The sequence below is a fragment of the Bubalus kerabau genome, chromosome 16, assembly GCF_029407905.1.
Source record: "Bubalus kerabau isolate K-KA32 ecotype Philippines breed swamp buffalo chromosome 16, PCC_UOA_SB_1v2, whole genome shotgun sequence".
Lineage (NCBI taxonomy): Eukaryota > Metazoa > Chordata > Mammalia > Artiodactyla > Bovidae > Bubalus > Bubalus kerabau.
The window spans coordinates 10,747,126-10,772,512 of NC_073639.1; the positions used below are offsets into that span (position 1 = coordinate 10,747,126).

General features: G+C 42.1%; 1 protein-coding gene across 8 annotated transcripts in view; it reads left to right on the top strand.

Moving 5' to 3' along the window:
• Positions 1-25,387, top strand: part of SH3D19 (SH3 domain containing 19) — a 194,748-nt gene that overhangs the window by 143,832 nt on the left and 25,529 nt on the right. For 6 of the 8 annotated variants that reach the window (XM_055550373.1, XM_055550380.1, XM_055550379.1 and 3 more), the window contains 5 exons: positions 166-304; positions 416-578; positions 1,676-2,665; positions 12,803-12,910; positions 19,121-19,236. In XM_055550373.1, the coding sequence (XP_055406348.1) occupies positions 166-304; positions 416-578; positions 1,676-2,665; positions 12,803-12,910; positions 19,121-19,236 (1,516 nt within the window). The remainder of the gene's footprint in view (positions 1-165; positions 305-415; positions 579-1,675; positions 2,666-12,802; positions 12,911-19,120; positions 19,237-25,387) is intronic. The other 2 variants (XM_055550374.1, XM_055550376.1) reach the window with 1 other exon arrangement.

Genomic DNA, 25,387 nt, shown 5'->3' on the forward strand with positions numbered 1-25,387 from the left:
CCTTCGAAGCCTGCCTGGGTATACTGGTAGAGACAGCCCAGGCCAGACAGGTCATTTCTGTGACTGGCAGGCTTTATGTCACTTTCTTGGCTGATAGTTATTTTCATAAATCTTTGAACACTTGCAAATAGACAAAACCTCACTGAGGCTTCTGTCTGTTTCCAGGCGCCCAGAGATCACCATTGTGGCAGCTGAGCCGCTGAGGCCCACCTCGTGGTTTCCAGGAGCCCACCCACCAGGACTGGCATTTCCCCCAGCTTCTGCAGCGGGCCCTTGGAGGCCCAGTGAGCTGGTTCCTGCTGAGGTGAGTAAATATCGCATTACCTCTTTGCATTTTATTTTTAAATGAAGTTCAAAGATAAGAACCTTGGCTATCGCCTACAGCTGTTTAAAATCTTCATTCTTCATTTTGCAGCTCCCACCATCTTATGAACAAGTCATAAAAGAAATCAACCAAGTTCAAGTTAACACTACAAATAATAATAATGCTGCTGCCACTCCACGGCACACTATTACTTCAGCAACTCAGACTGACTTTTCAGAAGAAATAGACAACCATCTGCCTCAAAGTAATGCAAGTAATTTGTCTTCCTTCCTTCCGACCTAGTTCTCAGGAAGTAATCAGTAGACTCCAGCCTTTAAAATAGTTTGCAATTTGTGCATAATTCATTGAGCTCGATTTCCAGTTGGTATGTGATCACTGTGTGCTTGCTTTATTTGGCCTTGCTGTGATTATTATAATAGATCATTCTCACAAGCTGCAGCCCCAATCTCTAGGGTTCATCCTAGTTCATATCACAAAAACATCATCCTTTTTAACTCATGCTGATGCCCTTTATTTCCATTGAGAAAGCCGGTATATTTAGCAACTTAAACTTAGTAGGATGCTAAAAGTTGTCCTTTTAGGCTTTTTAAAAGCCCTTGTAGGGATTTCCCTGGTGATTCAGTGGTTAAGTCTTTGCATTCCAATGCAGGGGGTGTGGAGTTTGATCCCTGGTTGGGAAATTAAGATCCTGCATTTGTGTGTGTGTGTGTGTGTGTGTGTGTGTGTGTGTGTGTGTTTGCGCGCGCATGCGCGCGCGCGATCAGTCACTCGGTCATGTCTGACTCTTCGTAACTCCATGAGTTACAGGATCCTCTGTTCATGGAATTTTCCAGCCAAGAATATTGGAGTGGGTAACCATTTCCTACTCCAGGGAATCTTTCCAACCCAGGGATCAAACCCGAGTCTTTTGCATCTCCTGCATTGGCAGGTGGATTCTTAACCACTGCACCGTCTAGGAGCCCAAGATCCTACATGCCACATGGCAGAAAGAAAGAGGGGGGTATTGTATTAGGATAACAGATAAGAGTAAGTTACCTTGGAAAAGTAAAGCAAGAATTGTTAAAATTTTGACAAGAGAGATGGTTTATTGATACATCTACTGAGAATGAGGAATTTAATGATGTTTTAAAATATTATATAATGAATATTTCTTAAATGAATAAATGCAACCTGAAGAACCCTCCTGCAGGAAGCTGAATATAAACATTTCCCCCATGATTTTAGAATTACTTTTTACTAATGAAGGAAACCAAAATCTCTTGTTATTCTATATGTATATTTTTTAAATCTGTGTATCTTTTTCCTTTGAAATAGTCACATTGCAGCTTCTGTTCATTTTGGTCTTGTCAGCCCTACAGGCACCTCTGAAACCCCTCCAGCCTTCCCCCGCCCTCTCAGCCAGGCACCCTCCAACAAACGAGGGGCCTCTAATCGTCTTTGATATTTCTGAAGAACAGAATTGTCCACAAAACTCCAGTGCTCCAAGATGTCCAGTGCCAAAACCAAGATCAAAAAGCAACCTCAGACCAGTGGCCAGAGATTCTCACGTTAAAGAGCAGAATTCCCGGAGCAGTCCGGTAGCCGCGCAGGAGGAGGCAGCCCCCAGCCGGCCCCCGCCCCTGTGGGAAGGTGCCAGCTGCCCCGAGGGCCAGGCTGCGATGAACACGATGAGCGCAGAGCAGAGCCGAAGCACTGTCGTTTCCAGGATCAAAGCGCTTGAGGGCCAGACAAGTACAGAAAGCTTGGGACTGCCCAAGAAGCCAGAAATTGTGCCCCGCACAATCCCGCCCAGACCTGCTGTTTCCTCAGGGAAACCCTCTGTGGCTCCCAAACCTGCAGCCAGCAGAGCCTCCGGAGAATGGGACTCCTGGACCGCAAGCAGACTCAGGGGGGCCCCCTCCCCACACTCTCCGCCGAAGGAAGCAAGGAGCAGCCCCGTCACCAAGCCCGAATTGCCAAAGAAACCAAATCCTGGCCTTATCCGGAGCATTAACCTTGAGAGTCTGGGTGGAGGGCCCATGGCTGAGAGCCCCAATGGTGGGAAGAAAGCCCCGACTCCCGCTCCTCGGCCTTTACTGCCCAAGAAATCAGTGTCCTCAGAAACCGCCCCCTGCTCTGTGGCTTTGCTGAAACCGGTCACTGTGCCTCCCCGACTCTCGGTGGCGTCACAAGCCAAAGCCTTCAGGTCACTGGGAGAGGGACCCCCAGCCAGCCCCCCGGTTCCTGCTCAGCAGAGCAAGCCTCCGGGTGACATCGACCTCATCAGCTTCGACGACGATGTTTTACCCCCACCATCTGGGAACCTGGCTGAGGACTCTGTTGGTCCAGACATGGTTCTGGGTGAGTAAAACCCAGAAGTAGAAAGGAATCTAAACTTCTCAGAGGGTTGTCTTGAAAAGGCACCTGCTGTTTTCATTTCCAGCACGTGAGTTCTTGAGGTATGGACATGCACATGTGTGCACATGCGTGCGTGTGTGTGTAGAGACAGGGAGGAACAGTGAGGTTAAGAAACAAGGAGCTAGGTGGAAGAAAGAATCAGAGCGAAGGGAAAATCTGAGGTGGGGAGATAGAGAAAAAGAGGAAGATGCGTGGGTTTTAAAAAATATTTATTTGGTGGTGCCAGATCTTAGTTGTGGCACGTGGGATCTTAGTTGCGGCATGTGAGATCTAGTTCCCTTACTAGGGATCGAATCAGGACCCCCTGCATTGGGAGCTCGGAGTCTTCCACCACCAGGGAAGTCCCACATGTGCTGATTACTGTTATCAAGGCAGGAATAAGCTGACTGGGACCAGGGACTTAACTAGATGAGAGGCTGGCTCCTTCCTCAGGCAAGTGGAGATTGGAGCATGAGGGGGATATAGGGGAAACTTCTCAGAGATGGAAAGTCATGCCCCAGAAGGGCTCCTCAGATTGACTGAGCCCTGAGAGAGTGCCGGGAGAGGGGCCAGCCCTGCGGAGGACTTTGGCAAGAGCAGTCAACCCAGCCATATGTTGCAAAATGTTCCACAATCTTCACAGAACACCTTCCCTTGGGAATGCTAAAGTTTTGTAAATAAAATACAATAGTTGTAAGTTTCCTGCCAAAATTAGGACAATTAGATTTCCCAAGAGGCAGAGAGTCTTTTTTTTTTTTCCTTTCCTCACACTGTTCAGATGGAAAGTGTGATGGTAAAGCTTATCTTTGATTTGCCAAACCAAGCTGCTCTACTTGTCATCAGTAAGGTTCCATTTACTGCTGTTTACTTATTTGGGTAGAGTTTATGAACATATAAGCATAATACTATTTTCAAAAGGTTAGCTGTTATCATCTAAATGTTTAAGATGCATCAAAATGATATAAACTCTAATGCAAAACCAAATTCTGCAGAGCACAGATGTATTTCAGATGATAACAACCATATATTTATTAAATATTTACCACGCACACAATGTAGGAACTGACTGTAGCGTGCCTCTTGTCCATAAGAAGTGAAAAGAAAAACAGTAGAATATATTGAGTTTCTGCTCTGTTCCAAACCCTCTGCTAGATCCCAGACATACATTATTGAATTTAATCCTCACAGTAACCCTCGGCAAGGCATCATGGTTCATTGACATATGAAGAATATCAGACTGAGTGAGATAAACACCTAACTTAATCAGTATCATAAAACTAGTAATTTTCCAAGGCAGGATTCAAGCTGCATCTTTTTATTTTAAGTCTAGCTTATTTTTAACTCTATCACGTTGCACCTCAACATTTTCATGAATCCTTAAACCAGGCAACACATTAAAAACTTTTCAAGTCTTCATTATAGCATTTTTTATTTAAACCTTTTTGGCGTTAACAGGGTTCCAAGTAGGACAGAGAGGGTTAGATCCAATACCAGGAAGCTGTGAAGGGGTGGGAACAGTACAAGCCAAAGTAACACCACCTTCTGAAGCTGCTAGAGTCTGTGCTGATGGCACCGTGGTTAATAATTGCTGAGAATTTAGTCTATGTCATCAGGCAGATAATTACAGTCATCTTCAAAAAGGAAGGTCAACAGTATCCATCAACATGAGCATCGTGTCGAGCTTCCTACTCAGCCTTTTCTGTTTCTTGATTTCTGTACAACATTTAATTATTGAAGCACCTTTCAGTAAAAGGTGTAATTTGCTTGCCCTACCCAACTGCTTTAACCATTGCTCTTGCTTGTGGAGTTATCCTGAACTGAGCACTATCTTCTTTCTATTTTTATTTATTTACTTATATGGCATGCCGGAGCTTAGGTCCCCAAATGGGGCTTGGATCTGCGCCCCCCACACTGGGAATGCCGAGGCTTAACCACTGGGCCACCAGGGAAGTCCCTCTGTCTTCCTTTTAAGCCTGCTCCCCTTCCTGTACTCTGCTCCTGTCCTAGCTTCTCCGTCACACTGTAGCCTTCCTAAAGAGCCCCGTACATCATGCTTGAGCCTCCCTACCTGTCACGCACAGTGGCCAGTTGTTTGAATTTAGAGTCAGGCAGGCTGGAGCCCACCACTTAATTGCTGTGGGACCTGAGGCAATTTACTTAACCCCATAGTGCCTTGGTTTCCTCATCTATAAAACATCATAATACTCCTCGTGGAGGCATTGCGAGTATTAAATATGATTATGCAGGAAAGCTCTATCACATTGTCTGAAACACAGTGTGTGCTCATTAAGTGGTGGTTATTATTCTTACTTCTTGCCCTTCACATCCAATAAGTTGCCAAGTCCTGCTGGTTTTACCTTATGATAGTTCTTTCTCTCATCTCCATCCCTCCTGCTACTGGCCCAGGTTTCTAATCTTCAGGTCCAGATAACTGCTGATGCTAAGTCACTTCAGTCGTGTCCGACTCTGTGCGACCCCATAGACGGCAGCTCACCAGTCTCCCCCGTCCCTGGGATTCTCCAGGCAAGAACACTGGAGTGGGTTGCCATTTCCTTCTCCAATGCATGAAAGTGAAGAGTGAAAGTGAAGTCGCTCAGTCGTGTCCAACTCTTAGCGACCCCATGGACTGCAGCCCACCAGGCTCCTCCATCCATGGGATTTTCCAGGCAAGAGTACTGGAGTGGGGTGCCATCGCCTTCTCCGCCAGATAACTGCAGTGACCTGCTAATTGAGCTTCTGCTTCTGCTTCCAAACCACCGTCAACCATACCATGCTTACCCAAGGGGTGTTTCTAGAGCATACATTGGACCTTGTTGCTTCCTTGCTTATTGGCCTCCAGAGGCATTCAAGATTATCTCTGAATTCTTCAAAATGTAGGGGGATTTTTATTTAATGACTGGGGCTTTGTGACTCTTTTAGAGAAGGGAACTATTTTTTGTTTGCACTGGGTCCTCGTTGGTGCATGCGGGCTTTCTCTGGTTGTGGTGAGTGGGAGCTGCTCTTTGGAGCTTCTGATGGCGGTGGTTTCTCTCCTTGTGGAGCACAGGCTCAAGAGTTGCGGTGCACTGGCTTAGTTGCCATGTGGACTCTTCCTGGACCAAGGATCAAACTGGTTTCCCCTAACCACTGGACCACCAGGGAAGCCCTACACATTTTTAGACTGAAGTATAATTGACCTACAACATTATGTTGGTTCCATGTGCGTAGCCTGGTGATTCAGCATTTCAAATGATCACCGTAAGTCTGGTTACCATCTGCCATCATACAAAGTTATTACAATATTATTGACTGTATTCCCTATGCTGTAAGGCTTTGTGACTTTTTGATGGTATATTAATAATATTGTCTTTGTAAGTAAAGGATTATGGTCTCTTTGTGAAAACTTGCCTAATCATCCTGGCATTAGCCAGAAACTGGGGAGGAACCCCAGAGAAAGGCAAGAAACTCACAAATGGGCCTTTCCGTCTTTTTCTCTCTCCTCAAAAAGAAAGAAAATCCAATAAAGTAGTTTTCATAAAATGAAGTTGCCATATTAATCTCAGGAAATAGAGATCAGAAAATACTGAAGCTATGAAAACATTGTAAGGATTAGAAAAATTATTAAGGGGAAACTCATAATACAGGTGTTTAATATTGGATTCATTTCTTGGCTAGAATGCCTTCCAGGTTAATGTAATAGAGCTGAGAAGCATTAGCAGTTCCTCTTCACACCTTTACAAATCATACCCGATTGTCAAAAAAGCAGAATGCTTCTGCTCTCAGCCCCATTACACAGACCAGAATAATAGTTTAGCAGCCAATTTCTGCTATTAACAGAACTCAAGAGGAAAAAATGACAGAAAAGCAAGCCCAGGATGGTGAAACCAATTATGATGACAAGCATATTATTAGAGACAGGTAATGGGCAGAAAGTACATTCCCGCCATGTTTTTCTCGACCCGGTAATGAAGGCCACGCAGTATAGGTGTTTTTCTCGACCCGGTAATGAAGGCCACGCAGTATAGGTGTGAAGGGGCCTGCTTGTTTGGCAGCGGGTGTAGAGTAACTGGCATTGGTGCGAGGGGCTGGAAGGAGAGCTGAGTAAACACTGCAAGTAACAGTAGAGAAAGATGCCGCGGGCTTTTCTTAGACTTGGTTAGGAGATGCTTTTGCAGACAGTTTTGATTTTTTCTGTAGAAGCAAGAGGAAACAGTCTTTGATAGAGAAAATTATGACCCTGAGGTTCTTAACCCTTTCTGGATCACAGAACTCAGAGAATCTGATTAGCCTTTGAATCTTTTACTACATTGAAAATACTGTTTTGACATATATGCACAATTGGAGGTACAATTTCCAGAGCCTCAAGGGCCTATTCTTCACCCCAGATCAAGGACTTCTACTATGAAATACTGGAAATAATCCTTAGTGGACCGCTTACATAAATTTTGATGCATCCATACAATGGAATATTGTGCAGTAACTAAAAAAGAGGCAGACACCTGTTATGCCTACTATGGACCTACTATGGACCAATCTCCAAGATATTATTAGGTGAAAAATACAAAGTATTGATAGTATTCATGGTATTTTAGCTATTGTTGGTGTTAAAACACATACTTACTTGCAAATATCCTGTGTCTTTGGAAGCCACGTAAAAAATGCTAACAAAGGTTGTCTTTTATGAGGGAAGTGGGTAGTCAGGGGAGGTTGGGGGAACCTGGCTTTTAAATAGCTGGACGTAAGCAGAAGTAGGATGAAAGAAACTAAGAGATATCGCTTGTCTTTGCCCCAGAGGAAAAATGGCCTCCTGCACTGATCCTCAGCCTGTGGGTCATGACAGGCTGAGGATTTTAAAAAATAAAGAAATTTTTAAAATAGTAAAATACAATGTTTCTAAACAACTATATTATTCAAGATTACAAATAAAAGCTAATTATTATGAACTAAATATGTCTAAATTAGGCAAATTCAAAAATACTTGTCTGCATTCTTTCCTATTAAATAGAATCACTGAGGAGTAATAGCCCCATAAAAAAGAGAGTTTTTGTTTTTCTGGTTACTTTATGGAAAATTTTAGGGCTGTTATTGCCTTGAAAAAGTTACTAAAGGGACAAATATTTTCATATTTTTTCCTTTTATTTCTAAGTGATTTTTGTTTCAATTTATTTGGCACAGGTGTTATTTCAGCTTAATTTTGTAACTTTTTCATGTGATTAAATTTATTGGATTTCTTTTCAGTTACAAAGTAACAGTTGCTATAACGAATCAAACAATATAAACATTTAGTAAAATAGTAACATTTAGTAAACATTTAGTAATAAACATTTAGTAAAAAGTTAGTCTCTCTCCAATCCACTCAAATCCCCAGAGTAACCAGTGTGAACCATGTTGTATGCAGCATTTGGTGCCTTTGAATGTTCCAAACCAAAGCTTACAAACGTGTACACATATATAAACTTTTTCCTGCTTTTTACAGAAATTTTTACCAAACTGTACCCATTACTCAGCAGCTTGCTTTTTTCATTTAGTCCTGAGGTTTAAGGTCTTCTCTCTGGGCCAGTAGGTCTAAGTCTGCCCCTTGTTTCCTTACACCCGCCTGATATTCCCTGGGATGGGCACAACATGGTCGAGTCAACGCTTCCTCTAGTGATGGACATTTCAGGTTGTTTTGTTTTATTTATTTATTAATTTGCTGCTACAAAAAAATGCCGTAATAGAAAGTTTCCTGCCTGGCACTGCCAGGAGTTCCCAAACATGAGGTGCCACCCTTGCTTTCTAGGTCACCTACTTAGATTGCTGTTGGAGAAAAATAGTCCCCTCATGAAAAGACATAAAAAGTAAACATATGGTGTATCTAGAGAGAGACTCACAGAGCATCATCAAGATGAAACCAGGCCTGTGGCTCCACCTTTTCACTGCAGTGATGCTGTGTGCCCTCCCCACCTATCTGCACGCCTCTCTGGATGGCAGCCCGGGCAGCACAGACAGAGAGGCAGATGCCCAGTTTGCTGACTCAGGCAGTTAGCTGGGGGCGGTCACTCAGCAGACCCCTTCCTGCCAAACAGCACAGTGCTGGGACTTCTTGCTTCTCTGTATTGAGAAGGAATTTTTTTTCCAGAGACATATATAGTAGAATAATTACCCATGATCTGAGTGCCAGTTATTAAAGAGTAGCTTTAAAATAAAGAGTAGCTTTAAATTTAAATAAATTAAATTAAAAATAAGGGCCAAGAAGAGAGAAAGTGAATGTCTAGGATATTTTGAATACTTTGTATTTAAGTTTAAACCCAGCAAGTGTAAAAGAATGACTACACCCTTTAATGCGATTGGTGAGACCTGCAGGATTTGGGACGGGGTTCCCTAAGGCCAGTCCTCCAAGAGCAGGCACATTTGGAAGCCCCCATGCCCAGCCCGCAGAGGGCACTTGAATGGCTTCTTTCTCCTTCCCTGCCCACCTTCCTCATGCTCTCACTCCCGGAATGTGAAAAAGAGCATAGGTGGTCTCCCGGCCCAGAATTTCAGATGAATTGGGGAACGATTGAAGTGATACCACATTCAAGATGTTCCTCTCCCTCTACATTCACCCCCTAAACTCACCAACTAAACACCTATCCTAATAACCAACAGCTTACAAGGCCCCAGAGCAGCTGTTAGAGCAGACATGCTACTTGACCGGGAGAGCACCAAGAGCGGCTGTCAGTCTCAATCCCTTTCTTGAGTTTTGGTGCTTTTCCCGGGAGGAAGCAGCTCTGAGAGGATGGGCCGTCACCGCCACAGCTGCGGGGCGGGGATGCTGAAGTCTTCCACAGCCACAGGAGGGGACAGGTCACTGCTTGGCGGCCAGCAGGCTCCAACAAGGGCCACGGAGGCAGAGCAGGGGCAACAGCAGGGGAGAGAGAGACGAGCAGGAAGGAGAGCTGTGCACACGGGAAAGACATGATATTCCTGTGTTGGAATAAAATGTGTGCCAGATTACATGGGGTCTGCAGATTCTTCCATTTAGGCCAGCAGTACTCAGATGAGACGTCCAGGGAGTTCCGTCCGGTTCAGGTAATATTTGCAATAATGGGCTTTCATATCGGTGTGCCTACCCCTTTTTATCCTTGAGCACTGCTATTTCCCAAAGACCAGATGTGTATTGTTCAACTTGGAAGAACTGTTAGAATATGTAAAATCCAGTTGTTGGAAAGAGGGCCCTGGAGCCCTCCGATCTGCACACCCCCTTGCTCTGCCATTTCACGTACAGCCTGCTTCCCTTCGGCCCACACCTGAAGTCCCCCCTTGCTCTACGTTTCCCTTTATCAGTAGCACGTCTCACCTTGTAATATACCACATGGGTCACTTTTCTATTATATTTATTGTTTGTTGTCTCCATCTCCTGCCCAAGTGTAAGCATCAAGAAGGCAGAGTTCTTTGCTCTGTTCACTGACATATTCCCAGTACCTAGAACAGCGTTTGTTACGTAGCATGCACTCAATCAATACTGAATGAAAAAAAGTAAAAGAGCGAGTTACAAATGTTACCTACCCCCCAGGTTCTTGGGTTCCTTAATCAATAGAAATTGACTAGAGGTCAGACAAGAAATTTAGGCAAGGCTTTATCGGGGCCCCTCCTGTAGCAGTGGGGAGCGAGAACAAGCAACAGCTTCCCTTGCTCTTTGGCTCCCCAATGGGGGCCAAGCTGCTTCCTGATGTGGAGTGAGTCATGGGTCCAGCTGGAGGGGTATATATGTGTGTGTTGGTCCCTCAGCCATGTCCAAACTCTTTGCAATCTCATGGACTGTAGCTTGCCAGGCTCCTCTGTCCGTGGAATTCTCCAGGCAAGTATACTGAAGTGGGTAGCCATTCCCTTCTCCAGGGCATCTTCCTGACCCAGGAACTGAAGCCCGATCTCCTGCATTGGCAGGCAGATTCTTTACCTTCTGAGCTGGATGGGTAGCATAGATGTTTTCCCACCCCTTAGGCGGTATTGTGTGCAGGGGGCTTGTGCCATACCCTGCTTTTGCTTGGGGTTCTTCAGAAGTGGCAGTTGGGTTCTTTGGTCTCTTAGTCTCTTTTGTCCAGAATCGGCAGCGACTGCAAATGCGTGCAGTTATTTTAGTCTCATATGGTTTCTTAGTTGCTTGAGGAAGGGTGTGTCCAGGTGCAAGCATTGCCGCAGAGTCCCAGGTCCCAGCCTGTCTCACAAAGAAATAGACACAAAACGATTCTCCTTTTGTTTTTCAAAATACCTGCATAATCAGGATCTTCCTGGCGCTCCGTGATTAGGACTCAGTGTTTCCACTGCCGTGGCCCAGCTTCAGTCCCTGGTCGGGGAAGATCCTACAAGCAGCCATGTGCTGCAGCCCAGAAACTCCAAAACAACAAAAATATCTACAATGCGATATAGGAAAAAATCTGTAGACAGATACACCAAATTTTAGATAATATTACCAGAGGGATGGGATTACAGGAGATTTTCTGTCATATATTTCTCAATGTTTCCCATTTTTACAATAATTGTTACTTTTGAAATGAAAAATAATGCTATAACAAAATAAGGGATTAAAGAATTTGGTTAGACCTAAAAGAGCTTTGTTTATTTTCTGGGGTTATATTGCAAGAGCCTTTTCTGAAAGTTTGACATTGTTTTGACGATGTTGAGTTGGTTTTTTGAACATAGACAAGACTCGCCTCGCTAATGTGCTACTAATAGGTTTCCATAGAGGGGTCATCTAATTTTTTCCCCAGTAGCCTAATAGTAATTGTGTTATCTAGCATGCCACCTGGGGGTCTTATGTAGGCGGTAGATAAACTTAAAGTAGGATTGTACTTGGCTGTCCTGTCTCCCACCTCTCACTGTTCGTAGCACATGGTAGGCAGATGTGAGAACAAGTGACTAGTGAGTGGGTGCTGCTCTGGTGGCAGGTCTGAGAGTGGGGTGTCCTGAGAGCTGGGTGGAAGGAAAGGCGAGTGTCAGGGAGCTGAAAGGGCTTCTTATCCTGAGCTCAGCTTTTCATCTATCCTGAAAAGAGTTGGTCAGCAAAAGGTGCTTTATTGAACAGCGGCTTGTAACAGGCCAACCACGAATGCTTGGAGTGCATTGTTTCACAGGGAGCATCTCCCACAGGTGAGATCCAGAGGACAGGTGCCAGATACAACATATATTCATTCTGTCTCTTGCGGAATAAAGGCAGAAGCAGCCTCATGAGGTCCCATGTGCTGTGCAGAGTATGCATATGCATCATACAGCATTTGATTTTATTTTTGCTAATCTATTTATTTTTAGATTTCTCATCTTTTAAAAAGTTTATGGTCATCTTTCCAAGCTACTAAAAAGAACATTTGTGTTAAAGAAAAAGGCTGTTTCTTTCAGTAAAAAGGTTTGGTGGGAGAATTCCCATTAGGGCCCCATGCTGTCACTTGAGGGCCCAGATTCAGTCCCTGGTCTGGGAGTTAAGATCCCACAAGCCATGCAGTATGGCCAGAGAAAAAAGGAAAAAAAAGTTTGATGGTTATGCTTTTGTTTAAAATACTCTCCCTAAGCACATACTGCCCATTTTTAAATGAATGAGTTAAGACGGAGGAATACTCACTCATATATCCTTGCCCCAAAATTAAATATTTGAAGGGAGAATGTCTTACCTTACTTCCAGGATAAAACACTTTCCGTTTCATGTTAGTGAGGTGTAGTTTTACCTGACTATTCAATCCAAGTCTGCGGAGCCCCCCTGTAGGCCCTGGCGGCCCTTGGGGGAGGTTTTATAGCACAGGCACGGGAGTGGAGGATTCAGGAGGCTTCACAGTGCGGGGAAATGGGCTCCTTGTTTCAGTTGCCCCTCATTTTCAGGGAGACACTTATAAAATGATTACACTCCCGTGAAAGATAGCTTCTACATAATTGAAGATTGTCCTGGCTCTCTCTCATCAGAGAGGAAGAAAAGCCGTATAAATTATTTACAGAGCTCCAAGTTGTTTCCTTTCATGAGCCCTGATTTTGTTTTTGTCTCTGCAAACTGAGATTTTGTTTATCCATGAATAGTTTTCCCTAGGGCATGAGAAATATGACTGTTTAATTATGAATGAGGTTTTTTGTTTGAGTCCATATTAACTAAAACGTGCAAAATCAACTGTTTGTCATTAGATCCCTTTCAGCTCCCCACCAGAACAGAACCAACAAAGGAACAAGCAATTCAACCAGCACCCACCAGGAAGCCCACTGTGATTCGAATTCCAGCCAAACCAGGAAAATGTAAGCACTTCTCTGCCTCATTTATTTTTCACTCCAGGAGCTGGGGAGAAATATATGCTAATTTATCAATGTTTGCTTCTGAAATTATGTGTAATCGGCCATTTATTATTATTACTCATAGCTGAGAACATATAAAAGCAAGTTGTTTTTTCATAATTCTCTAGACAATTAGTACAGTTAATTTAGATTTTACTTCTCTTTAACATCCTTTTAGGCAGAGAGATTAGAATAATCTTAAACTCAGAGTAAATGTAATATCCTATGTTAGTGCCAGTAGTAAAGATAGAGTGGAGAAGTAGTTGAAACTGATAGCAAATACAATTGCATATGTCTGTTAGGAGTATATTATTCCAGTCAGCATAGTCTAAATATAGCTATGTGTGAATTGTCTGAAAGGAAATAACCAAAAGTTATAAAAACGTAGCAATGTATAAAAAGACTTTTTAATTAGTATAACATTACATGTTTTATAAACTTCCTTACTTGATATTTTTTGGGGGGCTGCCTTTGTGGGCTCGTAGTTTCTCAACCAGGGATCAAACCCAGGCTCTTGGCTTTGGAAGTGCAGAGCCCTAACCACTTTCACATTCTTCACATTCTTTCACATTCTTCCATGAAATTTTGGATGAGTTTTAATAAGTACTGCAAACAAAAACAAATCTGATACTATTATAAGAGAGAATCCTAGAGGGCCAAGAGAAAAAGTGTGTGAGATGTATGTACACAAATGACAGACCGCGGGTTCCAGGGCAATCACACACTTTCTCTGTGAGCCTCTTTCATTTCCTCTAGCGCTTTTGCGTAGCCTGGAGGGATCCTTGCCTCTGTCTAACGAGACTCTGCCACTGCGTTCCTGCCAACAGCGGAGCAAGTATACCAGTCCTTCACCTGCAGCATCCCAGGGTTATGCTGTAGGCAGGCCCTGCAATGCCATGAAACCCCTTTAGCTTAGGGGTTTGACCTCTCTCTCTGTAAAATACTACCTAGAAGAATCATATTGGTTTCAGTCTCTTGATGGTTTTGTTAACGAATGGCTCCAACCCAAGTAGTGAGAAGATTGAACAGAGTTGCTATGGAAAATGAGGAGGAGAGAAAGTTAACGGTACCAAAATCTAGTGGGTTTTCACTTCGTTCAGTTCGGTCACTCAGTCGTGTCCTACTCTTTGCGACCTCATGGACGTCAGCACGCCAGGCCTCCCTGTCCATCCCCAACTCCCTAAGTTTACCCAAACTCATGTCCATTGCATCGGTGATGCCATCCAACCATCTCATCCTCTGTCGTCCCCTTCCCTTCCCACCTCCTATCTTTCCCAGCATCAGAGTCTTTTCCAATGAGTCAGTTCTTCGCATTAGGTGGCCAAAGTATTGGAGTTTCAGCTTTAGCATCAGTCCTTCCAATGAATATTCAGGACTGATCTCCTTTAGGATGGACTGGTTGGATCTCCTTGCAGTCCAAGGGACTCTCAAGAGTCTCCTCCAACACCACAGTTCAAAAACATCAATTCTTCAGTGCTCAGCTTTCTTTATAGTCAAACTATCACATCCACACATGACTACTGGAAAAACCATAGCCTTGACTAGATGGACCTTTGTTGGCAAAGTAATGTCTCTGCTTTTTAATATGCTGTCTAGGTTGGCCATAACTTTTCTTCCAAGGAGCAAAGGTCTTTTAATTTCATGGCTGCAGTCACCATTTGCAGTGATATTAGAGCCCCCCCAAAATAAAGTCTGTCACTGTTTCCATTGTTTCCCCATCTATTTGCCATGAAGTGAGGGGACCAGATGCCATGATCTTAGTTTTCCGAATGTTGAGCTTTAAGCCAACTTTTTCATTCTGCTCTTTCACTTTCATCAAGAGGCTCTTTAGTTCTTCTTCGCTTTCTGCCATAAGGGTGGTGTCATCTGCATATCTGAGGTTATTGATATTTCTCCCAGCAATCTTGATTCCAGCTTGTGCTTCATCCAGCCCAGCATTTCTCATGAGGTACTCTGCATATAAGTTAAATAAGCAGAGTGACAATATACAGCCTTGACGCACTCCTTTCCTGATTTGGAACCAGTCTGTTGTTCCATGTCCAATTCTAACTGTTGCTTCTTGACCTGCATACAGATTTCTCAGGAGGCAGGTCAGGTGGTCTGGTATTCCCATCTCTTTCAGAATTTTCCAGTTTGTTTGTTGATCCACACAGTCAAAGGCTTTGGCATAGTCAATAAAACAAAAGTAGATGTTTTTCTGGAACTCTTTTGCTTTTTTGATGATCCAGCAGATGTTGGCCATTTGAACTCTGGTTCCTCTGTCTTTTCTAAATCCAGCTTGAACGTCTGGAAGTCCATGATTCATGTACTGTTGAAGATTCGTAGGAAGTTATATAGTAGTTTTAGACTAAAGAACTGGTAATGTGTTTCTTTTGACAGCATGATATAACCCACGGATATAGCCCACTTGACAGTTCATTGGGTTGTCTGCTTGCTTGCTGTTACCTTATTATAAAGTGTTTGGGATTTTAATAAGCCTTGTGAGATATAATGATAATAAATATTGTCCAAAGCTCATGTGGCTTCAAGGAATACAACTTGTACATTGAAATGTATTCTCCTGTTGTGTCAGGGTCCCCAAAACCCCCATGTTTGGTGATTTGCTAGGAGGACTCACAGAACTTAGCATATAGTTGTGTTTGCAGCTGTGATTTACCAGAAGGCAAAATCTGCAGAGGGAAAAGGTGCATGGGGCAAAGTCTGGAAGAAACCAGGCACAAGCCTCTGGGAGTCCTCTCCTAGTTGGGTTGCCCAGGATGTTCCTCAGTCTCCTCAGTTGTGAAATGTCAATCAAGGAAGCTCATTAGAGACTCAGTACCCAGGGGTTTTGTTGGGGGCTGTTTACATGGGCACCTCTAGAACTTTTGTTATGTACCAAAATTCCAGATTCCCAGAAGGAAAGCAGGTGTTCAGCATAAACCATTTTCTTTTGTTTTATCTGTTCTGGAAATGGTGGGAACCTTCCCCAAATCCAACTTTCTAGGCCATCAAGGGCCACACTTGTAACTCAGTCCTGTGATGTTTATTCTTTTCTGTACACTGATAAATTGGATTAGCAGTCCTGAAATCCTGAAAAAGACATATTGAAGAAGCACCTTTATTATTATCCTGACAAAGCTCCAGGAGCTATTAGAAAGCTGAGTTCTGTACTGCTGTATGTAAGAGAACAGAAGGGCTAGTTCCTAGAGAATTATTTCTATTTATATAAAAAACTAGTTCCCAGGGACTTTCCTGGTGGTCCAGGGGTTAAGACTGTGCTACCACTTCAAGGGACACTGATTTGATCCCTGGTAGGGGAACTAAGATCTTACATGCCACAAGGCATAACCAAAAAAAAAAAAACAGTCCCCTCAAATTTTATTATTAAAATTAGTAAGCAATGCATATATGCCGTGGAGGAAAAAAAATAAGACTTGGTGTCCAAAAAGCTTTGAATGGATAAGAAAAGAAACAAACAGCTTTGTGGTGCAAAACTCCTTCCTCTGAACCTGTCGGCTTCTTCCCCTGGAGACCTGTTTCTTCTGACTAAGATGTCCTTTCCCCAGATGTCTGCATAGCTTCCTTCTTCACTGTTCTTACAGGTCATTACTCAAATGGCACTTTTCTCATTGAGGCCTCCACTGACCACGTTATTTGAAATCGAAAATCTCCACCTCCCCCACGTACCCACATCAGATAATTACTACGTCCTTCCTTCCAGGAAGCTATCTCCTCTCTACTTTCATGTTCTTACTACTTTGTACCCTTCAGTTTTTTGTCACAACAATATATCCTAAGTGATTCATTATTTCTGTGTAAGAATAAGGAAACTACAACACAGAGTCTTCAAGATGGCAACTGAGTTGGACGGTCTCTGTAGGGCAGCCCTGCCTCTCACTAAGAAGGCTTGCCTGTCTCTGTATCATTGTTTTCCTAGTAGCTGGCCTAGGTACTTCCCTCCTTTGAGATTGTTTCCCTGTCTGTGAATAAAACAGGAACTCATCCTCTTGTTGGAAGTTTTTCATGTGAAATGGAAGCAGACAGTGTTCATTTGAATGAGAAAGATTCCCATCTCCTTTAAATGCCTTAACCGGTAAAAGGTGGCTTCAGCCTCCTTTAGTATGTTACCATCATCCTCTCTCCAAGTATTTTGCACACAGCTTTTAATTATCTATCACAAATTAAGCCTGGTCATCTTTGTTTTCTTCTTTTTATACTAAGTTGGTACACTATCTCTGGGTTAAGGATATAGTTTGGATGTAAAGATATTGCTTGTGGAAATGAGAGCAATTAAGCCCATTAATCTGGAGCTGATGAATTGGAAAGCACATTTAATTATTTGGATCGGGGGAGGGTTGGACACACCACCTATTAGGAAGCAGCAAGGCTTATTACAATGAGAATAGACTTTTGCATTCAAAGCTGTGGTCTGACTGTTACTAGCATCAAGACCTGGATGTTTTTGTTGTTCAGTTGCTAAATCATGTCCATCTCTCTGCTACCTCATGGATTGCAGCACGCCAGACTTTCCTGTCCTTCACCATCCCCCGCAGTTTGCTCTAACTCTTGTCCATTGAGCCAGTGATGCCATACAACTACCTCATCCTCTGTCATCCCCTTTTCCTCTTGCCTTCCATCTTTCCCAACATCAGGGTCTTTTCCAATGAGTTGACTCTTTGCATCAGGTGGCCAAATATTGGAGCTTCAGCATCAGTACTTCCATTGAATATTCAAGTTTGATTTCCTTTAGGATTGACTGGTTTGATCTCCTTGCTGTCCAAAGGACTCTCAAGAGTCTTCTCCAGCACCACAATTCAAAAGCATCAATTCTTCGGCGCTCAGTCTTCTTTATGGTCCAACTCTCACATCCATACATGACTACTGGAAAAACCATAGCTTTGACTATACAGACCTTTGTCAGCAAAGTGATGCTTCTGCTTCTTAATACACTGTCTAGCTTTGTCATAGCTTTTCTTCCAAGGAGCAGCTGTCTTTTAATTTCATGGCTACAGTCACCATCCATAGTGATTTTGGATTCCAAGAAAATAAAATCTGTCATTGTTTCAATTTTTTCCCCATCTATTTGCCATGAAGTAATGGGACCAGAAGCCGTGATCTTAGTGTTTTGAATGTTGAGTTTTAAACTAGTTTTTTCACTCTCCTTTTCCCCTTTCATCAAGAGGCTCTTTGGCTTCTCTTTACTTTCTGCCCTTAGGGTGATATCATCTCTATATCTGAGGTTGTTGATATTTCTCCTGGTAATCTTGATTCCAGCTTGTGATTCATCTAGCCCAGCATTTCACATGATGTACCCTGCATATAAGTTAAATAAGCAGGGTGACAATATACAGCTTTGACGTACTCCTTTCCCAATTTTGAACCAGTCCGTCGTTACATGTCCGGTTCTAACTGTTGCTTCTTGACCTGCATACAGGTTTCAAAGGTGGTCTGGTATTCCCATCTCTTTAAGAATTTTCCACAGTTTGTTGTGATCCACACAGTCAAAGGCTTTAGCATAATCGATGAAGCAGAAGTAGATTTTTTCTGGAATTTCCTTGCTCTTTTCTATGATCCAGTGGATATTGGAAATTCAGCTTGTACATCTGGAAGTTCTCTGTTCATGTACTGTTGAAGCAAGACCTGGATAGTTCATTTGTTTTCTTCTCTGCTTCAGTCTCTTCATCTGTGAAATGGATGCAATGCTATCTAGCATAGTGCTGTCTAATATGGTAGCCAATAACCACATGTGGCTACTGAGAACTTACAGTGTGGTCCATGCAATTGCAGGACTGAGCTGTTTATTTAATTTTAATTAAGATTTAAGTTCAAACTGCCATAGTGGCTACTAGCTAGTGGACTCAGCAGATCTGGCGCTTAGATAGATGTTGGTTAGAGAAATGCATATGAATAAATTGCCTTAACTCAATGCCTGGTCCATAGAAGGTTCCAACAAGTGCTGGCTTACTGTTGTAATTATTTAGTATCATTTTTACTCTTGATAAAACATTGGGTAAAATTGACTGATGGCTGCTAACCCATCGATTTTCTGAGATTTGTCAGGAGATCTTCCTCATTTGCTTAGGTATCTATTCTTTTGTGTATAGATATTTTCCTAAGGAAGCAAGCTGCAGTCTTTCCATCTTGTGAAACCCTCGAAGACTAGAAATTACTGATTAATTATTGTTATTTTTCCAGGTTTACATGAAGAGGATCCACAAAGCCCACCTCCTCTCCCTACTGAAAAACCTATTGGAAACACCTTCAGCACAGTATCTGGAAAGCTTGGTAATGCTGACAGAACTAGAAACTTGGTAAGTGGTCATTATAGGTTGTCCTAAGCTACACACTAATTTTAAGTACTCAGCTGATGTCTAAATTATTTTACTGTTGGTCAGATAAAACCTTTATTACAAACCATTTTCTAAGCTCCATGTACTTATTTAATATTTTAAAAATTCATATAGGATAAAAGACTTAGGCTAATTCATTGTACTTCATCATAAAATAATTTGCCCTATATCAGTATATTGTCTTTTAAAATTTTTTTTATTTTTTACATTTTTGGTTGTACTGGGTCTTTGTTGTGGAAACAGATTTAATTCAGTGATCAGATTATATTTGAAATACTGAATGAATCACATCATTTTAAGATAATCATGAGCATTTGTTCATCTGAAATTTAGGAGAAAGTTATTTTTTAATTTTAAAAATAGTGCTTTAGCATGTGCTTGTTAACAGATGGTGGTCAAAAGGTTAAATATATACACATTTTTAAAAAAATTACAACTTCAATACCATTTTTCCATACTTTTTGAAATTCCTAGGTTATCTTTACAGTTTGTTTCAAAAGAAACCAGTTCTTAAAGTCTTTGAGCCAAATTTTCAGTTCAAATTTCATGATAGTTTTACATTGTGAATTAACTCTGTTTATTATACATGCAAACTGATCTAATCATCTAGTGAAGAGAAATTTCTTTGATGGATCCATTAAATTGAATTAGCCAATATCAAGTTAATGAGAGTTTCCTGGAGGCTGGATTAAAATTTAGTGATCACTTGCATTTCAAAGAACTTGGTAATAAATTTTTATTAAAACTGGGCCAAGAAAACCCAAAAGAGGATGCTAGAGCTCCTGCCATAGAGTTGTTGAATGGGGGAAATCCCATATTTCCATGGAGAAAAAGTTACTTGAGAAGGTTACTGAAGGGTAGTAGAATGGAGCGAGAGGATGACACATGGACATACTTAGCATTCACTGAGTCATGGGCTTTATCAACCATAACGCTCTATTAAAATGTTAAGTATTACTCCATTTGTTGTTAAGCAATCCACAAAGCAATTCCAACATAGAAAAAAAAAAAAAAGAAGAAAGAAGAGGAAGTTAGAATAAACTAAACCATCTGGAGAGGAAACTTTATTCATAACTGTTTATACCTCACGTGCCTAGCATGACAGAAATCCCGCCCTGCAGTGTTTACAGAGGGTGGGGAGGGAGAGCGGGAGCCCCCTGTGCTGTGCGGTAATGAATGCGTACGTAATAGACACGCTGGGTCTGACGGAAGAAAGAGATCACAGGTTAAATGATTTGGCTGAAGTCACGCACATAGATTTCCAGGGCCAGAAATTTATGACTGAGAAATTCCTTTTGTTTTAAGAATTACAGTTACTGAGTGAATTTTAGACCAGAGGCCAGAAAGGCTTCAGGTGTGGGGGAAGATCTCTGGAAAGAATGTGTCGCCAGTGTGATGACCCATGCGGAGAGGGTCTTTGACAGTAAGTCTTCTGATGAGGTGCAGAACGAAGACCCTCTACTGCTTCTTCTGCCTTAAGAGCCAGGGGATTTTCTGTCTCATGACAAGATGGCCGTCCTTGCAAAATCTCAGTCCTCACTTAAACGATAAGGGACTCCAGTGTGAGAAGCATCAGGAGGCAGTGGCGCCGTTCTGTCACGGGAGCACACTGTTCTGTGGAATCCAGGGTCTGCCAGCCAGCGCAGGAAGAGAGCCGGGGGACAGTGGCCCAGAGGATGGAAGGCGTCTCGGCTGCAGCCCAGGAGCTCTCTGATGAGTTCAGGACGGGAGAAGTGGTATCAGTGCCTGGAGAAAGAAGAGAAGGCACATCTGCAGAGGCTGCTCAGTGATTCCAGCACACAAGAATGCGGTTTTGGAAGAAATGTCTGTCTTTTGAATACACAGCAAGAAAGGGGGGAGGGGGCTGGAATTATTTTTAAGTTGAACATAAGAAACCATCCCAAGGAAGATGAACAAAAAGATGGCATCTGCGGGGCAGTACAAACAGAAAAACCAACTTCACCCAGAACTAAAATGCTTGCCTAAACACATCAAAAGTCAAAGTTCAGGGATGTCAGAGCTAGAGAAAAACTGCAAAATGCAAGTACAGAGAAGCTCCCTGCATGTGTGGAATATTGAAGAACAGGAAATCCCTAATCAATAATCTTCCAAAGACTGTCAGCAGAAGCTGTGCACAAACCTGAACCTGAGCAGACACTGAGACCGAGGCTCCTGCAGGGACCAAGCCCCTCCTCTCAGCATATGAAGTCTGCCCAGTGCAGCAGTGCCTTCTGGAATGTGCCTAACAGTCCTGGGAGATTCGAGCATACTCCCTTTTTTTCTGATTTATTTTTGCTGATAATTCAAAATTGAGAAATTAGAGAGATATTTAAGATCTTCCGTAAAGATATATAAACCACCCAGAGAAAACTGCAGCTAATATTTGGTAGAAGATTAGGATTGTGTGGTATGTCTTTATTAAAGTACATCATCTATAATTTTCTATGTCAAATTTATACATCTTTTTTTAATCTGCCCTTAATTATTAAGTAATTTTGAAGAAAAGATATAAGAGTTTCTACCTATCAGCTAGAGTGTTTTTCTCTTTGTTTCAGTTTTAAAGGTGGCCAAAGAAGTAAATGAGTTTTTCAGGTATCATAGCAGAATTTGTTGGGAGGCATATAGGCAGTGTATTTATAAGGCATGGATGATGGTTTGTAATATTGCAGGGTTTATGAGCTGGTGACTTGCCTCACTACATTAACTGAACTCATTAGTGAAACCAAGTTTTAAGGGCAAGCTTAATTTGTTTTTTAAAATGGGATTATAAAACATTGAAACATATTCAGATGATCGCAGTTATTAGCAATTAATCATTTGGTATTTAAGGAAAAGTTGTAAATATTCAGTGTGAATTACAAACCACAGAAGTGAGTTTTAATTCATTTGTAAGATGAGAAGGGGGAAAAGAGACCAAATTAGCCCAAAGATTATCAATCTGTAGCTATATCTCCTTTACAAAAAAAAAAAGGAATGTCATTTTGAAGACCTAGCATTCCCCTCCCCTCAAGTGGTATTGGAAAAATATTATGTCCTGGATGTTAGTGGTCAGGGCTTAGAAAGTAGGAAAGTTGAAAAAAGAGACTCAATTAGAATTAGAAGAATTAAGTGAGGACTTTTCCCTTAAAATAAAGAATAGAAGTCTTGGCATTAAGAGCCTTTAACTTCTCATTCAACAGATGATCTGAAAAAGTTTTCCATGTTTTATATTCATTACCCAGTCCCTGGGCAATAACATGTTCAGAAAACTTATTTAATTAGCACAGTTTGAACCCCTTCTCCTAGAGAAGTCTTCTATTGATCTCCACACTTCCAATTTCTCTCATCTACTTTCAGGCCAAACATTCCAACTCTCCCTCTCTTGTTTTTCACACCACCTCCCTTTGCTCTTTCCTCCAAAAGTCTTCTCAGCACATCAACCCCTTTGCTCTAGTTGTATAGTTCTGTTCACTTCATTTCAGTTGCTCAGTCGTGTCCGACTCTCTGTGACCCTATGGACTGCAGCACACCAGGCTTCACTGTCCATCACCAACTGCTGGTGATGCCATCCAACCATATCATCCTCTGTCATCCCCGTCTCCTCCTGCCTTCAACCTTTCCCAGCATCGGGATCTTTTCAAATGAGTCAGTTCTTCGCATCAGGTGGCCAAAGTATTGAAGTTTCAGCTTTAGCATCAGTTTTTCCAATAAATATTCAGGACTGATTTCCTTTAGGATGGACTGGTTGGATCTCCTTGCAGTCCAAGGGACTCTCAAAAATCTCATCCAACACCACAATTCAAAAGCATCAATTCTTCAGTGCTCAGCTTTCTTTATACTCCAACTCTCACATCTATACATGACTACTGGAAAAACCATAGTCTTGACTAGATGGACCTTTGTTGGTAAAGTAATGTCTCTTCTTTTTAATATGCGGTCTAGGTTGGCCATAACTTTTCTTCCAAGGAGCAAAGGTCTTTTAATTTCATGGCTGCAGTCACCATTTGCACTGATATTAGAGCCCCCAAAAATAAAATCTGTCACTGTTTCCATTGTTTCCCCATCTATTTGCCATGAAGTGAGGGGACCAGATGCCGTGATCTTAGTTTTCTGAATGTTGAGCTTTAAGCCAACTTTTTCACTCTCCACTTTCACTTTCATCAAGAGGCTCTTTAGTTCTTCTTCGCTTTCTGCCATAAGGGTGGTGTCATCTGCATATCTGAGGTTATTGATATTTCTCCCAGCAATCTTGATTCCAGCTTGTGCTTCATCCAGCCCAGCATTTCTCATGATATACTCTGCACATAAGTTAAATAAGCAGAGTGACAATATACAGCCTTGACGTACTCCTTTCCCGATTTGGAACCAGCTGTTGTTCCATGTCCAGTTCTAACTGTTGCTTCCTGACCTGCATACAGATTTCTCAGGAGGCAGGTCAGGTGGTCTGGTATTCCCATCTCTTTCAGAATTTTCCACAGTTTGTTTGTTGATCCACACATTCAAAGGCTTTGGCATAGTCAATAAAGCAGAAAGAGATGTTTTTCTGGAACTCTTGCTTTTTCAATGATCCAGCGGATGTTGGCAATTTGATCTCTGGTTCCTCTGCCTTTTCTAAATCCAGCTTGAACATGTGGAAGTTCACGGTTCATGTACTATTAAAGCCTGGCTTGGAGAATTTTGAGCATTACTTTACTAGCATGTGAGATGAGTGCAATTGTGTGGTAGTTTGAGCATTCTTTGGCATTGCCTTTCTATGGGATTGGAATGAAAACTGACCTTTTCCAGTCCCATGGCCACTGCTGAGTTTTCCAAGTTTGTTGGCATATTGAGTGCAGCACTTTCACAGCATCATCTTTGAGGATTTGAAATAGCTAAACTGGAATTCTATCACCTCACTAGCTTTGTTCGTAGTGATGCTTCCTAAGGCCCACTTGACTTTGCATTCCAGGATGTCTGGCTTTAGGTGAGTGATCACACCATCGTGGTTATCTGGGTTGTGAAGATCTTTTTGTACAGTTCTTCTGTGTATTCTTGCCATCTCTTCTTAATATCTTCTGCTTCCTTTAGGTCCATACCATTTCTGTTCTTTATTGTGATCATCTTTGCATGAAATATTCCCCTGGTATCTCTAATTTTCTTGAAGAAGATCTCTAGTCTTTCCCATTCTGTTGTTTTCCTCTATTTCTTTGCATTGATCACTGAGGAAGGCTTTCTTACCTTTCCTTGCTATTCTTTGGAACTCTGCATTCAGATGCTTATATCTTTCCTTTTCTCCTTTGCCTTTTGCTTCTCTTCTTTTCACAGCTATTTGCAAGGCCTCCTCAGACAACCATTTTGCCTTTTGCACTTCTTTTTCTTGGGGATGGTCTTGATCCCTATCTCCTGTACAATGTCACGAACCTCTGTCCATAGTTCTTTACGCACTCTATCAGATCTAATCCCTTGAATCTATTTGTCACTTCCATTGTATAATTGTAAGAGATTTGATTTAGGTCATACCTGAATGGTCCAGTGGTTTTCCCTACTTTCTTCAATTTAAGTCTGAATTTGGCAATAAGGAGTTCATGATATGAGCCACAGTCAGCTCCCAGTCTTGCTTTTGCTGACTGTATAGAGCTTATTCATCTTTGGCTGCAAAGAATATAATCAATCTGATTTCATTGTTGACCATCTGGTGATGTCCATGTGTAGAGTCTTCTCTTGTGATGTTGGAAGACAGTGTTTGCTATGACCAGTGCATTCTCTTGGCAGAACTCTATTAGCTTTTGCCCTGCTTCATTCTGTACTTAAAGGCCAAATTTGCCTGTTACTCCAGGTATTTCTTGACTTTCTACTTTGCATTCCAGTCCCCTATAATGAAAAGGACATCATTTTGGGTGTTAGTTCTAGAAGGTCTTGTAAGTCTTCATAGAACCATTCAACTTCAGCTTCTTCAGCATTACTGGTTGGGACATAGGCTTGGATTACCGTGATATTGAATGGTTTGTCTTGGAAATGAACAGAGATCATTCTGTCGTTTTTGAGATTGCATCCAAGTACTGCATTTCAGACTCTTCTGTTGACTATGAGGGCTACTCCACTTCTAAGGGATTCCTGTGGTATAAGCTCTCTGCTTTCTCAAGCCTTGTCTGTT